The sequence below is a fragment of the Psilocybe cubensis genome, chromosome 5 (genome assembly GCF_017499595.1).
Source record: "Psilocybe cubensis strain MGC-MH-2018 chromosome 5, whole genome shotgun sequence".
In the NCBI taxonomy this organism is placed as follows: Eukaryota; Fungi; Basidiomycota; class Agaricomycetes; order Agaricales; family Agrocybaceae; genus Psilocybe; species Psilocybe cubensis.
Window position 1 is genome coordinate 3,243,871 of NC_063003.1, and position 16,535 is coordinate 3,260,405.

Here is a 16,535-nt window from a genome sequence, read left to right on the forward strand (position 1 = left end):
TTAGATAGGCATCTTCTTAGACTAGCCTAGAAAAATCTATAGAACTTTGTTTTACGTATACAGAACCCCTGAAGAATTTTTATACCCGCGAAGTTTGTTTTCAGCTTGAATTCCAACTACGACAAAGTGAGCGTATCACACACCATGCAAATCATCAGCTATGAGGAAATTTTACGAATCAAAGCAGAAGTATTGGCCCCTACTTTCCCAGATCTAATACATCCTACAACTTTCCTAGAGGCCGCCTCACTTGCTTCTCAAAGACAGCAATACGACTTGGAAATGGCTCAGTTAGTTGAGCAGACCCAAAAAATGGTCCTTTTGACCGAGAACAGGCTGATACTGGCCATCCTGGCCCTTTTCAACGAAATTAACTGGACCACCCTGGACCCAAGGTTACTATCGTTGGCTAAAGCCAAGATTACCGAGGGTGACCAGTGGCTCAAAGCACGAGCCGTGAGTTTTCTGTTTCTTCAAGTTTCAAGTTGATACTCTTGCTTAAGATAACTAGGAGGAGACACTTCGGGATGCAGACTCAGGCAGCCCCGAGCACATATTGACCCAAGGGATGTCCATTATAGCCAACGGCCAGATTCATATTCGAACGGTAGAGGTGAGTCACAGTGATAACTACTTTGTTTCTACACTTTCTTAGTAATGGGCAGGATCTCATACGAGAATGTCAGGATCATTAATAGGGTCAAGATACTACATTGTAAATAGACACTTAATTGCCTTTAAAAATGTACATTTTATTGCTTGATATGATTGAAGAGCTTTACTGAGACCAATCACATTGGACATCAAACTCTCCTAAGTCTGGAATCGTACATAGAGATAGCTAGGAAAATCCAAAGCTCGCAGTAGTAATGTTGGAATGCTACAGAGCTCAACGGAGCATCCCGCCGATGACACATGACGCTATACTGTCTACAGCCCATTTTGATGCTACATCCGGTTGGCAGGACAATACGTTGAGTTACCTCCAAAAATCCGGATTTACTGATGTATTCGGACTGCTCTCCCACCAGATCTTCCAACGTATACACCCTATCCGACGTAGGCCCTTGGTTCAAGGCTATGTAACCCGTGCTGGAAACAGGGATGTTTTCCGTTTGAAGGTCGCAGTGCGCCGGAGCCAATTTGTCAATGAGTTTGCTGTGGGCCCGAGCGCGAACATACGCGTCAGCCGCCTTGGATTCTTTCTGACGTTTTTTTGCCCGGGCGTTGTTGGCCGCCTTATTTCTTTTGACAACTCGTTTTTGCTGGCCTTCAGTGAGAGGGCGCTCCAGGGGTGTTGATGCGTAGGTAGTGGAGGCGATGGGGGTGTGAATACGAGGTGCTCGAAAATCAAACCCCGGGTCTTGTAATGCCGCCACAATGTGACCGGGGAGATCGAAAAACGCCTGCAACAGGGACGTGTGCATCCTACGGTTTACGCGAGTTGTGAAGAGTTAGCTATGGGTAAGCGGTTGGGGCACAAAGGGTTTAAACCTCAGTGTATGTCCGTGCCCGAACATTCCTGAGGAAAACACCGCCTTTCGCAGTCCAACAGTGTATGTCCGTGCCCGAACATTCCTGTTTTCTTGCCAGAGGGAGGGTGTGGAAACAAAGGGGGAAGGAAAGAGTGCTTGAAGACTTACCTTTCACGTTCAAATGTTGGTTGAGATCTAAGCGAGTTGGATTGACGATGACGACAAAGATTAATGAATATTTCCCACGAGCGCGTGACTGCACTCAATGATTCCGAGTAGACCCTGAATAATGGTGAGTTGTCAATGCAAGCTTTTTACCTTTAACGCATAACCTTAATATGTCAAACTCTGACAGGCCCTCTAAGCGATCATGCACTGGTCGTTCATCATATCACGACACTGTGCCCAGCTTGAATAGGCACGATGTCATCCACGTCAGCGAAGGGACAATTCGAAATATAGGAGGAGTTTTTCGAGCGACTCGCAGATTTGAGTCGCCTCAACGTGTCGCTGGAACTTGGGAGCAAGTCACGTCTTGGGAACCGCCGGATGACGAAGAATATGCTTTAAATCCCGACGGGATTTTTACAATACCGTCGTAGATCAGGAGGTGGTGGCCGAGGATGGCACAAAAGACACTGTAAAAAGACAACAGAGCAAGGTTTCGGTAAGAAATGAGTACGTTATGACAGCAGTAGACGCTAAAACCATGCATAGAAACGGCCTCACGTAGTTTGGAAAGAGACCCACCGTGAAACATATCTGGAAGAGATTCTTCGCTGGGCCGGGCGCGGTGACTTCCGCCATGCTACACAGTGTCCAGACTGCCTTGTACGAGGAGTAACGCCCGAGACTCCTGAATTCAGGTGTTGCGAATGCTTTTCGCCTGACCTCGTATGCCAGGCCTGCTGTGTGAAACGCCACAGATTACATCCCTTTCACCGAATTCAGGTAAGCTGTTTGGCATCCAGTTATCATCTAATATTATCTTTAACATACCTATCTTGTAGAGATGGACCGGCACCCACTTTTTGGCAGTTTCTCTAAACACAATTGGGGGAAAAATTCAGCTGAATCATTCCAGCGGGTATTGCGAAAACCCAACGCCGTGTCATGCCAGTTTTTTGGTGCTCCATACGAATGGAATTCATTCGGTCAACTTATTTTACTGTAACTGCTCCAGAGCTATCCCTCATCACTTGCAATTACTCCGACGACGGCTATACCCAGCTTCACAAATTACTCCAAAAACAGTTGCAACTTTTGAGTTGCTGCGTCATCTCCATAAAATGGCATTAACTACCAAGGCCTCGACATATGACTTTTATCGCGCTCTTGAAAAGTCAACAAACAACACAGGGATTAACCTCCCACCCTCGCGTTACCCTGCACTATTCCGGATGATTCTTCAATGGCGGCATTTACAAATGCTAAAGTGGGCGGGGAGAGGGCATAGCCCCACAGGGGCTGCAGGTACAGGCAAGGGTGAGCTTGCAATTCAGTGCCCGTCTTGCCCACATCCCAGTATAAATCTTCCTGTTGGCTGGGAAAATGCGCCAGACGAAATGAAGTGAGTTATATTGATGTTCACTAGTATCCGATAGCTAACGTTACTACAGATTCCTCTATATGGTTATGATATGCATGGACGCCAACTTCCGATTAAAAAATCAGATGGTGTCTAACTGGTCTCAAGACCCTGGGCTTGGAATCGGGTGGGCGTATATGATACCACTCAAAGGATATGAGGAGTATGTCAAGAGCCGGCTGTCAGACAAAGACGTAAGATTCAAGAGTTTGAATAGCTATTGGTTACTGATACCGGGTCTAGATAAGCACATGCGTTGGGTTTCAAGCACTAGCCAAGGCCAATACAAAATTTTCAATTGGACTACGTTACACGGGCCTGGGACTTACAGTATGCGGTCGCTCAGAGATGATTATGAGAGTTGGAAATCTACATAAGGGAGAAAGGTGCGTGCTATCAATTTAATGCTAGATGAATTTGTGTTCTAAGAATTCATAGATATGCCAACATGGACTACATTTTTGCTTCAATTCTTCGAACATTGGCTGTACAATTTGTGCTGGCAAGCTACGATATAGCTTGTCAGTGGTTCATCAATCTTCTTCGGCGAATCGAAACACAGTGGCCAGATGAAATCAAGCCACGTTCCAACATCACACTGATGCCCGCAATCCCCAAGCTGCATGAGCCAATGCACAAGCAGCAAAATCATGAGCTATACTCCTACAACTACATGCCTGGTGTTGGTTTATCAGACGGAGAGTGCCCCGAGCGTGTATGGGCGCCGCACAATGTCCTGGCAAACGCAACCAAGACTCAGGGTCCGGCCGGGTTCACGACATGACACTCTTGACGACCATTTCGGCTTTTGGAATTGGCTCAAATATACGTCGATGGGAACTACGTTGCTTCGAAAGTATAAAAATGCGGTGGCTCAGCGAAATATTCAGACAGAGGGCCATCGGGGCTTGACAGATTCTTTGGAAGACCCAAGACTTGTGCCTGCATGGGAGAAAATGTGTGTCAAATGGGAGAAAGATCCCTTTCCAAAAACCACAGCAAAAAACCCATATTATGTGAAGGAGACTGGTAAGTGATCCCACCTATATTCATCTATCATATGCCTGATTAGGTATAGGTGCATCTGAAGCTGAAGTCAAGAAGGCCCTTCACGATGAAGAGGCTGAATTTTTATCTAAAGGTGGAACGTTACCGCACAAAACTACCCCGTCTGTCTTTATTGGTATGGGCCTAGACCTTGAGGAAGCACAGTAAGTTATATTCCTCGTCTACAACATAAGACTTTAACTTATAACATGGGTGCAGGCGGCGACTTAAACGGCTAGCTACCAACACGAGTGCAGATGCCACTATTTGCCAAGAAGGCACACTCACGGAGCAGCGAAATATCCTCACTACACGCATTCGGGCATGGGAGCAACTTGTTCCCATCTATATGCCAGGACTGCTTCAGTATCAGACAGATAATCCGCCGACAGAGCAGTCAACGCACGCCGAAGACATTGTCCTGTGGCTTCCATCAATGGTACCCGCAGAATGCAGAGAAACTATCTGTGTGGCCGGCTTGGCTGATGTCGAACAGAAGCTGCGGATGGCGCATATGACCGACTCTTTGAATGCAATACGGCAGATTCTCAAAATCAAGTCACGAATGATTGAATTCAAAAATAAAAACATACGAGGACAACGTGGGGGAACCAGGTCAACGTCAGTTATCGACCGCGTGCATGAGCGTGCACGATTTGCAGCAGGAAAATATCGTGCAGCTCGGAAAGCTTATTTCGAGTTGGCAGGACCTGGTAACTGGGAGCAGAATTACCGTGTACTTGCAGACGGAGATATTCGAGCATATCAAGATCCTGCTCGGCTAGGACCCAGAAAGGGACGCCGCGGAACGCTTGATGATGAACAGGTCGCGGCAGGGATGGATGTAGAGAATCAGCCAGAAGAGGGGGATCTTTTCCTGTTCAACGAGGAGCGCACCAAGCGTCAAGGATCGGGTCAGACACGGCGAACTCTGTCATGGATCTGGACGGTTTGTACCAATGCTGCAGACACAACAAGCGAAGAAGAGAAAGATGATCTCTTGCGTGTTGAATGGGCGAGGAGCCGAGCTAGGGTCATGCGCGCAAAAGAGGAGGTTTCGATGTTGAAGGAAGAGATGCGGCGAACATTAGTGTTTTTGGACTGGAAAGCTGCCTGGTGGCGAGAACGCAAAAACGCTATCTCTAACGCGAGTAGCGATCGCTTGGAGGCCATTTCCGCATTTGCCATTGTGCAAGCTGACCTTCAAGATTCCTTGGCGGAGCATTTCCAAAATCTGTGGCGGTCTCCATTACAAGAGGCAACATTGCGTGCTGCAGGTTCTTCAATTGCTGCCACTGAGCCCACATCAGTTTCTTCGACTGACCCTGCCTCGACATTGACATTGCTTGGAGATGGAGATGAAGGTGATGATAACGGTGATGACGACGATGAGTACAACGAGGAAGAAATGTTTGAAGAGAGTGGTGTGGAGGAGTTGGATATCACTGCAAATAGTGTAGCAGCATTGGTGTAAATCAACATTAAATTCGTAGCTACATACTTTACATGCAATTTAGAACGATATGTCGACGAGGAAAAAGGTTACAGAAATGCTGCCAAGCAAAGGTGGATAGCTGCCGCGTGCAGATAAGCTGCAAGAGATTCCAGCGGGAGTATGACGCGGTATGACGAAGTGACAGGAACCATCCATCGCGTCTAAAAATACGCCTGCATCAGAGGCAGTGCCAGGCCCAGACCCGCAAGGGTGAGGGTGGGCAGGGGTGGGCCGAGATTGCGTCTAAAAATATACTTGCATCACTGATGAGTGATCATCAGGAGGCTGTGCGCGGTCCAGACCAGCAAGGGCGGTGTGGCACACGGCTACTGCACCCGCGAACATCCCAATCGGGAAGGCGCGCATTTAATTCCCCCGCGTCATCCAAACCCACCCCGACCAATCCATCCCGCCACCACCCCCGAACCCTGCGCAAACAGCGCCGCCGCATTCTAGGCGCTGCTGGCTACCGACCCGTATTTTTTTCAGCCCAAACGGCGCCCCCAACGACGAGCAACGCTATTCCGAACGGCCGGCATGCGTATTGATGCATTGTTTGGTGCAGCTGCCCAGCACGTGCTCAGACGCGGCGAATGCATCAAATGTGGCAACTGGAAACTGCCAGGCTAGATATATACTGCCCACCTGGCAGTTTCCAGTATATGATACATCAGGACAGCAGGTAGAGGTGGCACTTTAGCGCGAGGTGTACTAAAAGGATCACCGTCTGATTCTGATTCTTCATCAGTAGTTGTCCATAATTCATTGTTGTCGGACATTGCAATAGAATACAGTAGACTGCAGTGACAATAAAAGGTAAAACATGGTTGAACAGATATTAGACAATGATTGGTCCCCCTATTCCCAATTAGGCTTCGAGTCAATCAAATTGACAAAGCTCGACAGTCGAATAATTTTTCAAGCCTTCAATTTCAATTTCTCACCACATTTTATCATGCTGCATCCTCGTATCATTAAGCAAAAAAAGAAGGCACCAAAGTCTACACGTTCCTTTGCAACACAACGCTCACAACGCCTAAAAGCATTCACAGCAGAAGATCTCAATAGTCTTGCAAACAAGATTAAAAAATACTTTAAATGGAGCCATATGCCGCGCGACTTCCAACTTGAAGCAATCAAAGCACAACTGCAGAATTGTGATGTACTTATTCATGCTGGGACGGGCAGTGGAAAAACCTTTATTGCCGCAGGCCCACATGCTCATGAAAAAACAGAGGGAATGGTAACAATAATGGTGTCTCCATTAATTGCTCTTCAAGACGAGCAGGTAAGTATATATGTATATGTGTGCCAACGGCGATAAGTGTTTTACAGATACTTACAAACAGCTATAGGCAGAAAATTTCACAAAGGAATACGGACTCTCTGCAATCGCAATCAATAGCGCTCATGGAGGGTGCACAGTGGAAGTTATGAAGGCATGCCACTCATTTTATTTTGGCTTGAAGTTTTATTAATCAATAAGAAGAATATATGTGCAGGAAAATGGCGGATTATAGTAATCTCACCTGAGATGATACTTTCAAAACGCTTTATCAACAATGTTTTACGAAAGCCTGAAATGCGAAACCGTCTTCTATCAGTGGTGGTTGATGAGGCCCATGTTGTGTCGCATTGGGGTTCTGGCTTTCGAAAAAAATACGGAACATTGGGAATTCTCCGCGCTCTACTGCCAAAAGACATTCCAATGGTTGCTATGTCAGCTACCCTTCCTGCGCGAGTTCGTCACGACGCCCGTTCTTCTAGTTGAAAAATTAGCATACGAGTGCGACTTGACAAAGATAGGATCATCAGTCATATCAACTGTTAAAGCCAAAAAAACAAAGAACATACGTGAGGCTACAATATATCCCAAAGCAACCGACAAAGACTATGCTATAAACCATGGATCTCGCCGTGGAGCGCATGGTGCACACAATACTACCCTCGACTCTAATTGCGATGTTCCTGTGGACTTGCATGCCATTGACAAAGGTCTGTACAGTTTGGTACAGACGACAGTATGTCGACGGAAGGTTTTGAGGATAATATATGGAAATGTTCAATCAGGTACGTGCCAGTTTGTTTCTTAAACAAATAGAAACTCACTTATATCAAAGAGCCAACTGTTCCGTGCTGTGATCTATGCACTCCTTCTCTTCTCAATCTAACCTGCCCTGCACCGGCTGCCCCAAAAACACAAAAAAAAACATCTATAGAAGGTGCAGTAGACCCAGAACTGCGAAAAGTTATTCTGGAATGGCGCAAGTCTTTGTGGCATCGTGATTTTGGAGATTCAATGTTTGGACCATCTGGTATACTGTCAAATAATGCTGTCAATAAGCTGGCTTCGTATGGTGCAATTTTGCGACTAACCAAGCTCAATGAAATACTAGGAGGAAATTGGCCCTGGTTTGGTAAGTATGGTGATGAACTTCTAGCACTGTTCAGAACAACAGTAATCGCACCTGCTAAACCCAAGCCCTCAAGGGCTCAAACAACCGCTAAACGAACATTGGATGGAATCATGGGGGTGAGGGTGAGAACGGTGAGGAAAGAAAGCAACCACGTCTCACTTCAACAGACATGCCATCAACGGCTACCAGTGCCGTGGCTTCTAATTCCCGCGCCACTCTGCCACCTGCAACTCCTGCGAGATTTGTGCCACCAATTCAATATCCGTATTATTATCCAACCATCTCTCCACATACTCCGCAGAACACCAGGCATGTTATGCAGAGAAACCCTTATGCTGGCTATCTGCAAACACCAGCATCTTCAGCTGGAAGCTATATTCCTTCTAGTCCTATTCCTTTTAATTCCCCACATTACTATCCTTACTTCGGTCCTACTGTCCAAATGTCAAACCGCCCGGACCTGCCATCTAATCTTAGAAGCAGTTCACCTGCACCATAATATATGATTTTTTGGCTCAAATTACAAGTCATTTTTTTCTTAAAAATTTTTTTTTTGTGACCTTGTAAAAATGAATTTTATTATAAAAGAAACCTATCTAAATGATTCTGTAGACAACTTTTTTTTAAGTTGTGGAAGGTTGTTGTTGAGGCAAATCGCATTTTTTTCACTAAGTCCGAGTCACAAAACGAGGATTCCCTCAAATCCGAACCATTTGTCCCAGGCCTTCTGTGAATCTCTCTCTTTTCGCACTCCGATCAATGTTTGATGACATAAATAAACACAACATTTGTACAAACATATCACTCGGTACCTGCCTTATCTAGAAAAGAGACAAGATTCACAGAAGGCCTGGCTCGCGAGGCTAATGTTCAACGTGAAGTATAACGAAGTGTTACGATTGCAGAACGGCTACTATGTGCTGAGTCAGCGGGTGAGATCAACACCACTTTCCCTCTCACCACATAGACGAAGCACCACATACAGACGCATCCACCCTCAGAGCGTCAAAGAAAATTTTCTTTCAGTTTTCATATTTCAAAACTCAGTGAATAAACTCCTCAGGAAAATTTTCCCGCCATGGCACGCATTGTGGACAACCCTACGGACGCCGTCCCACCGGATTACACCCTGCCCGCCTTTCAAGCTGTTCGCAATGCCCACAAAGCAGCCGTTCCGGGCGTCACTGACGAACAAGCTGTGGTGGCGCTTAAAGCGATATGGCACGCCATGAACGAGGTTCAGAAAGCCGCGTTATCATACCCCAATCCTGATTGGAGATGAGATGTTCATTTTGGATCTACACACGACGCCCTCAACCCAAGCAGTCATTCTTTCCATAAGTCATCCACACGTCTTATCTTATCAACACTTGTCACATGGGAGCCACGTTATTCCGGATCATGTCACTTCGTCGGATCATCAAGGCTATGCGACGGATCAGTCAACCATCAAACTGCACAGCTTTCTACACTGCCTTGCACAGCCGGACTTTCAACTTTATTTTTATCAATTCAATGGTCTTACTCAGCGTCAGGCTGCGGATTACTCATTCCAACTTATTTTTGGTTTGTCTTACTCATCCTTTTGTGTTTATTTATATCTTTTCTATTGTCTGTTGCGCTTTTATTGTCTTTGTCTTACCAATCTTCTATGCTTTCTGAGTCATCCTTGCTTCTTTTATCTAATCTGTATTACCATTCACCTTTGTCATACACTTCTTTCTTACTCATCCTATTCATTTCTTATCTGTCGTTGTGTCGATATTGACATGTCTTATTGTTCTTGCTTATTGTTACACTTGCGTAGCCTCATTCTTGACACGTTGTACAGTATATGACTCGGTTTTCAGTAGCTCAGATTGGTATTTCGTTCACGTAGCTTTTAGTATAAAAGCTGTAGTAGAATTACACGAAATGACAGGAAAGTTACACCCAGTCCCCACTTTCTTCAAAGCAAGTCAATTTTCATCCAAGTCAAGTCAATTTCAAGTCAATCCACATCGATTCATTTCAATTCCAAGTTCAAGTTCAAGCCAAGCCCAAACCCAAGTCCAATTCAGTCATCAGTTCCACCCTCCATCGAGACCAAGTTTACTTCCATTCATCCGAAGTCATCTCACTTTCCATTAAGAGAGGATTTCATCCGAGACCAGTCATCCTTCTCATCCAACGCCTCTTCTTCTCAGCGTTGAATATCCAACTTCTATCCAGACATCCAGTACTTCCCTACTTCTCCTCCTCCATTCAATCCGTCACCGCTCCTAGTCCTTCTACACCTTCCAACCATCGCCGTTAGGAGTGTATTCAAGACATCCTTTCCCTCCGTCAACTCATCTGGAGTGATTTCATTCGAGACAGACTTAGTCTTTCACCCTCAATTCAGTCGATACTCCCGCGACGTATAGCTTCATTCCAAGCGTCAGAAAGATTGTCAATTTAAGGACACTTTCGCCTTTACCATCCGCTTATCAAGATTCAGCCATTTAATGACATTCCAACTCCTAGTCATCTCCTCATCTCCCCTCGGAACATTCCCCACTCACTTCAGACAACCCCTCTAAGATTCACATTTATTGATTTCTCATACACATTCTACACATCTTCTTCACGCTTTCCATATACACCCGCCATCCAATTCCATGGTTCTATCCCATTTTCGGAAGGCTTATTTACTATCGTACCCAGACAACCCGGTTATCCTCTTCTTACTATTTCGCTTTTGTTACCCTTCACAATCCACACCATCCTAATCTACTTAAATCCTAGGCAGCGTCCTCCCTTAAGAAACTTAGGAGAAGGTTTTGTCCTATCCAGTCTGGACCACTCTTTCCCTGGGGTTTGTGTTTGTTGGATTACATATAGTTTATAACCAATCACAAACTTCGATCTTCAGCGTGGCAGGCACAACGCGACGAGGAGGTTGCCAGGGCCGAGGAACACACTCGCCTTGATATGGAAGCGGCGGACCAAGCCGCGCAGCTTCTCAAACAGGATGCAGATGCTGCCCATCTGGAGGAAGTGAAAAAGAACCGTGCAAAGTTCTGCCCGGTCCTTGATCACCCTATTCCGGTCAACCTCCCGGTCGTAATCAACCCTGCCGCGCTTCGTCGTCTAGACGCCGCCAAGTACGGGCGTCACAGACGCCCGTGCTAGCGCCCACGCTGCAACTTCAGACGAGTCCATGTCCATTGTCTGGAAGTCCGGAGTGGCCTCTTTTGTTCCGTCTCTGGTAACAAAGGACTCACGCAATACTATTCCGGACAAGGATTTGACGTGGGAGGATTTTCACGTCACTACTGCCAGGTTCATCACTGCGATTCGCCGTGCCGGGTGGCCGCCCGAGCGTGTTCTCATGTTCATTGGGTTTTTTGAGGGCATCAAGAACCACTCTTCCCGCTTTGACCCTGGTCGCCTCAATTGCCTTGCACTTTTCACCTACCAGGAAAGCATCCGCAAGGATTGGCACATTTCTATTGCCTCAGGCAAAGGAGGTTGGGACCTAGCAAGCTTTAGTGAAGAGCTTTACAGGAAAATCAAGGCAAAAGTCATAGATGACGACCGTGAAGCCAAGGATGCGCAATATGATCTTGCAAGGGTGCGTAGTCTGTCTTGTTTTTTTTTCAGTCCATCCGCGCAAATACTAATCCTCCTTTATTTTCTATTCTGTTTCGCACCCATTCTCATGCATGTTGCTTTATGTCCCGCCCTGCTTTTGCTTTCCCACTTGCTGTTTTACCCACCACCGCTTTACTCCCATCGCTTTATCAAACGGCCCTCCGCTTGCCAATCATGCACGCCGCTTTTTTGCTTTACGCTTTACGCTTTACGCTTTACGCTTTACGCTTTACATCTTCACTTGCGTTTGCTCGCCATTGTCTTCTTTCAACTTTCGGCTGGTTCAGTCCAAGGCGCTGGCAAAATTGGGTGGGCCGCATGACAGAGCAGACACTTACCGGTTGGGTTGCTCTGCCCAACCTCATGCCCGTGCAGACAGTCCTCCTCGCAATCATCGTGACTTGAAGCGTCGCCAATCGCCCTCTCCCTACCGCCAACTACGTGAAAACAAACAGCCCCAGGGTTTTCGGAGTGGCGCAGCATTGGAGCCCGCCTGCGCCGTTTGCTTGGGCCGCCGTTCTCACGACTTTTGCTCCTGTCAACTCCCGCGCATTTGGGATGGAAGCCACCCTTCCTTTGCGGATCGCGAAGGAAGAACACTCGTTGTCAAGTCTTCACGTCAAACACTCTGTTTCGATTGGCAGACCACTGAGGGATGCACACAGTCCAGTCATGGAGACAGACACCGCTGTTCAGGGTGTGGTTCATTCACCCATGGAGCCCAAAAATGCTCTCGAGCTCAGGCACACTCAAACTAGTTGTGTATACCCAGCAGCTACGTGGAAGCGCTTGCTTGATGAGGCAGGTCTCCATCAGAAATATCCGTTTCTTGTACATGGTTTTCAACATGGCTTCATCTTCGATTTTCCTACTATCTCCACTACCCAATCCCCCCCTAATCGCCCTTCCGTCACACAATTTCAGAGAGAGTTCGATGACATTGTCGCGCTGGAACTCAAGAAGGGTTGCTACATTGGCCCTTTCACAAGACGCGATCTTGAATCCCTTATTGGCCCATTTCAAACTTCTCCTTTCTCAATCATCCCTAAACCGGGTCGCCCAGGGAAGTTTTGCATCATTCAAAATTTCTCTTTTCCATCTTCACCTTCCTCTTCATTTCCCAACCCTTCCATCAATTCTTATACCTGTGCTTCAAATTTCCCCTGCACGTGGGGTTCCTTCTTGGTTGTCTCTCTTTTCTTGGGTTGGCTTCCACCAGGGTCACAGCTTGCTGTACGGAATGTATCCAAAGCCTTCCGCACTGTGCCTCTGCACCCATCCCAGTGGCCCGCAGCTGCAGTTTGCATTGGAGATGACGAATTCTGCGTTGACACCCAAGGTGCATTCGGAGCATCACCGTCGGGTGGGGTGTTTGGGCTCATACAAGATGCTACAGTTGATGTTTTTCGCTCTCGTGGCATTGGTCCGGTCACTAAGTGGGTTGATGATCATCTCTTCATTCGTATTCTTTGCAATTTTCTGCTACAGTACAACGCACAATGCGCACGCGCTGCTATTCGTTTTGCGGAGTCAGGCCCTCAGTTTTCGGGGGGTCGGGTGTTTTATTCTGGCAGTTTGCTGGTGGATGGTACTATTGAGGAGTCGGACGACAACTGTCGTTTTCCCTTACAGGACCTTTCCCAGGTTTCCTCTTGTTCTACAGAGAATAGCCGCTTTTCTTATTGCTTTGCAGACATTGATTCTATTTCTGCAGAGACAGGTACGCCATGGGAGACCGCCAAAGACATGCCTTTTGCATCTTATGCCACATTCACAGGCTATGGGTGGTGTCTCTCAACTTGTACAGTTTGCATTGAGGACAGCAAAAAATCAAAGTACCTAGATGCCATCGCAGCTTGGCTCTGTTCGTCTCAACATTCTCTCGAAGATGTCCAGAAGCTCTATGGTAAGCTCCTCCACTGCACTTGCGTGGTTCCTGCGGGATGTGCCTACCTCACGGGCTTCGAAGCAATGCTCCGCAGTTTTGCCACCAGTTCGCGTCCTCTCGCTCTTCGCCATGCACCCAAATCAATCCCCGCCGACCTTGAATGGTGGAAGCAAAGGTTATCTCAACCCATTCTTGCGCGCCCCATCCCAGTCCCGGTTGCGGTCACTGATGTTGGAGCCTTCTCCGACGCCAGTTCTGGGTTTGGCATTGCAATTGTCATTGGAGACCAATGGCGTGCATGGAGGCTCCTTCCCGGCTGGCAGACTCTTAACGGCAAACAAGACATTGGGTGGGCGGAGGCTGTCGGTTTTGAACTGCTCGTCTACACCCTCGGTTCTATTGCGCCCGACGCCTCTCGTCTCCAAATCTATGGCGACAACATGGGCGTTGTTGAAGGCTGGTGGAACCGACGTAGCAGAAATTCCGCCATCAATGGCGTCTTCAAGCGCATACTCACGTTTCTCTCCAGCAGTGGCCGCAACGAGTCAATTTTCACAGCATATGTCCCATCCAAGAACAACCCAGCCGATGGCCCCTCGCGCGGCATCTATCCATTGCAGTCGCTTCTTCTCCCACCATGCCCCTTACCCCCATGCCTCCACAACCTTGTCATCAATTTTGACAGCCCTGCCGCAGCCGCGTTTGACCCCACCACGTTTTCTGGCCATGCCTTCAAACACAGAGTTCTAGCAACTGATTGCCTGTCGTGAGAGCCGACTAATGCGCGGCTCTTCGTCGACGAGCTTGAGTTGTATCGCCCACACTGGGAGGACCGTGCTGGGTAACCCTGTTATACCACGTCGGTCACACGCTTTTCTCCTCTCCCCCCTGTGCCCCACCTCTGCCACTGACTCCCCTTCTCGACGTCGGGCACGACCATACCGTCCAGATCTTACACCATTTCCATCCCCGCTTTGCCCACACTGCCCTGCTGCAGACCGCCTGCTCAAATGGGTCCCAGCAACATCGCAAACTGCCTCTGATGCTGCGGGTCATGCTGTTCCACTGTCTGAAGGTGATCTGGAGCGTGTCCTCACTGTTCTTGGCGCTCGCTACACAGAGGGAACCAGCAGTGCATACGGCAGCGCCTTACTGGTCTTTCATGTTTGGTGTGACCTTCGTGAGGTTCCCGAGGAACAGCGGTGCCCTGTAAGCAACATCCTCCTTCTTGCATTTCTGTCTTCGTGCGCAGGAATGTATTCTGGGGCACAGGTCACCAATTATGTTCTATGGTGTTCGCGCGTGGCACACGCTTCATGGACACCCACTTGTATACAACAAGCTTGAAGTCGATGCAGCCCTTGCTGCTGGCGAGAAACTTGCATCCCGCTCATCTCGCCGTCCCAAGCGCGCACCCTTCACTCCTTCTATCATTGAGTCCATACGAACTCACCTTGATCTTGCCGTTCCACTTGACGCTGCAGTCTTTGCTTGCCTGACGTCAACCTTTTGGTCAGCCGCACGCCTAGGCAAATTCACAGTTCGTAACCTCTCTTCCTTCGACCCCGGTGCTCATGTGAAGAGGTCAAACATTTCTCATGCTACTGACCGTGCTGGTAATGCAACAACCGTCTTCTTCATCCCGCGCACAAAGTGTGCCCCTGCGGAGGGCGAAGAGGTCTACTGGGCCCGCCAGGATGGCCCGTCCGACCCCGAAGCTGCCCTTGCAAACCACTTCATGGTCAATTTCCCACTCGATGATGAGTTTCTTTTCTCTTATACACATGCAACGTCTGGCAAGCGGCGACCACTCACGAGGACCGCCTTTTTGGACCGCATCAAGAAGGCTGCTCTAGCTGCGGGTCTTGAACCGCTACATGGGCATGGCCTGCACATTGGTGCCGTGTTGGAGTATTTACTCCGCGGTGTCCCTTTCGAGGTTGTAAAGGTGCTGGGCCGCTGGTCTAGCAAAGCGTTTGCCAACTATCTCCGCCAACACGCAAAAGTCCTGTTGCCTTACATTCAGAATTCCGCTTGTTTTTTGGAATTTAATTGCATTACGCTCAATATTCCGCCTGTGCACTCACTTTGGACTCTTCCACAAACTCATGGAGTATTCCCTCGCATTTCGAGTTGGTTGCACCATCCAAATCTGCGAGTGTCAGTGTCTTGCACAGCGTGTCCACACGCGCACAGATTTTGGTAGTGCTCCCCACCCAAACCCTGATATCATTGACATCAGGTTACTAGCTATATACAATCATTACTTACTCACTCTCCTTTGCATATCTACACGTAACACGAGATCCTCTCGCTCCTCATCTCTGTTCACCTGCTAAAGACACATAGTTTATGTTCAACGTGAAGTATAACGAAGTGTTACAATCGCAGAATGGCTACTATGTGCTGAGTCAGCGGGTGAGATCAACACCGCTTTCCCTCTCACCACATAGACGAAGCACCACATACAGACGCATCCACCCTCAGAGCGTCAAAGAAAATTTTCTTTCCCCACCCACCATCCCTTTGCACACCTTTTTGGAGTCACTCGACGTGTCTTGGGTATCACTCCTTCCACAGTCTGGGGGTCCTTGCTCACTTTGGACTCTTCCACAGACTCACGGAGTATTCCCTCGCATTTTGAGTTGGTTGCACCATCCAAATCTGCAAGTGTCAGTGGGAAATATTATGCAAGTATCCGCGGATTTTCATTTACACGTTAGGATTTTCCGAATGTAAAACTAACTTGTACGGAAGACTCATATCTTGCACAAATAGTCCAAGTAGAACTCCGAGTAGAAATTTCTCTTACATTTTGAATAAAAGATGAACTTTAAAGTTGTCTTATACATTAAGTACCAGATCAAGGTGTCAGAATGAACTCCAGTCTGAGTATAAATCAAACTGTAAGAAATGCTTGTATGTTAACTGGAAGAAAAAATACGAGAAGTTTTTCCTGGAAGACACGCTGCAAGGTTATTAGTCAGATGATGTAGCGTAATTATCTACC

General features: G+C 47.6%; 6 protein-coding genes across 6 annotated transcripts; 5 read left to right on the top strand and 1 right to left on the bottom strand.

The window, feature by feature from the left end:
• Positions 1 to 144: 144 nt before the first annotated feature.
• On the top strand, positions 145 to 695 carry JR316_0006470 (uncharacterized protein; the record flags this gene model as incomplete). The annotated part of the gene is made up of 3 exons (XM_047892216.1): positions 145 to 456; positions 512 to 613; positions 666 to 695. 3 exons carry the CDS (start codon positions 145 to 147, stop codon positions 693 to 695), a joined length of 444 nt encoding a protein of 147 aa, XP_047749565.1.
• A 235-nt stretch (positions 696 to 930) lies between these two features.
• JR316_0006471 (uncharacterized protein) lies at positions 931 to 1,427 on the bottom strand (the record flags this gene model as incomplete). The annotated part of the gene is made up of 2 exons (XM_047892217.1): positions 931 to 948; positions 984 to 1,427. 2 exons carry the CDS (start codon positions 1,425 to 1,427, stop codon positions 931 to 933), a joined length of 462 nt encoding a protein of 153 aa, XP_047749566.1.
• Positions 1,428 to 2,764: 1,337 nt separating this feature from the next.
• On the top strand, positions 2,765 to 3,847 carry JR316_0006472 (uncharacterized protein; the record flags this gene model as incomplete). The annotated part of the gene is made up of 4 exons (XM_047892218.1): positions 2,765 to 3,045; positions 3,095 to 3,257; positions 3,307 to 3,449; positions 3,502 to 3,847. 4 exons carry the CDS (start codon positions 2,765 to 2,767, stop codon positions 3,845 to 3,847), a joined length of 933 nt encoding a protein of 310 aa, XP_047749567.1.
• Positions 3,848 to 3,896: 49 nt separating this feature from the next.
• On the top strand, positions 3,897 to 5,584 carry JR316_0006473 (uncharacterized protein; the record flags this gene model as incomplete). The annotated part of the gene is made up of 3 exons (XM_047892219.1): positions 3,897 to 4,092; positions 4,142 to 4,274; positions 4,330 to 5,584. 3 exons carry the CDS (start codon positions 3,897 to 3,899, stop codon positions 5,582 to 5,584), a joined length of 1,584 nt encoding a protein of 527 aa, XP_047749568.1.
• Positions 5,585 to 6,560: 976 nt separating this feature from the next.
• On the top strand, positions 6,561 to 7,042 carry JR316_0006474 (uncharacterized protein; the record flags this gene model as incomplete). The annotated part of the gene is made up of 2 exons (XM_047892220.1): positions 6,561 to 6,893; positions 6,941 to 7,042. The coding sequence occupies 2 exons, from the start codon at positions 6,561 to 6,563 to the stop codon at positions 7,040 to 7,042; spliced, it is 435 nt and encodes a 144-aa protein (XP_047749569.1).
• Positions 7,043 to 7,167: 125 nt separating this feature from the next.
• JR316_0006475 (uncharacterized protein) lies at positions 7,168 to 9,304 on the top strand (the record flags this gene model as incomplete). Its single annotated transcript, XM_047892221.1, has 3 exons — positions 7,168 to 7,600; positions 7,825 to 8,144; positions 9,086 to 9,304. 3 exons carry the CDS (start codon positions 7,168 to 7,170, stop codon positions 9,302 to 9,304), a joined length of 972 nt encoding a protein of 323 aa, XP_047749570.1.
• Between the last annotated feature and the right edge of the window lie 7,231 nt (positions 9,305 to 16,535).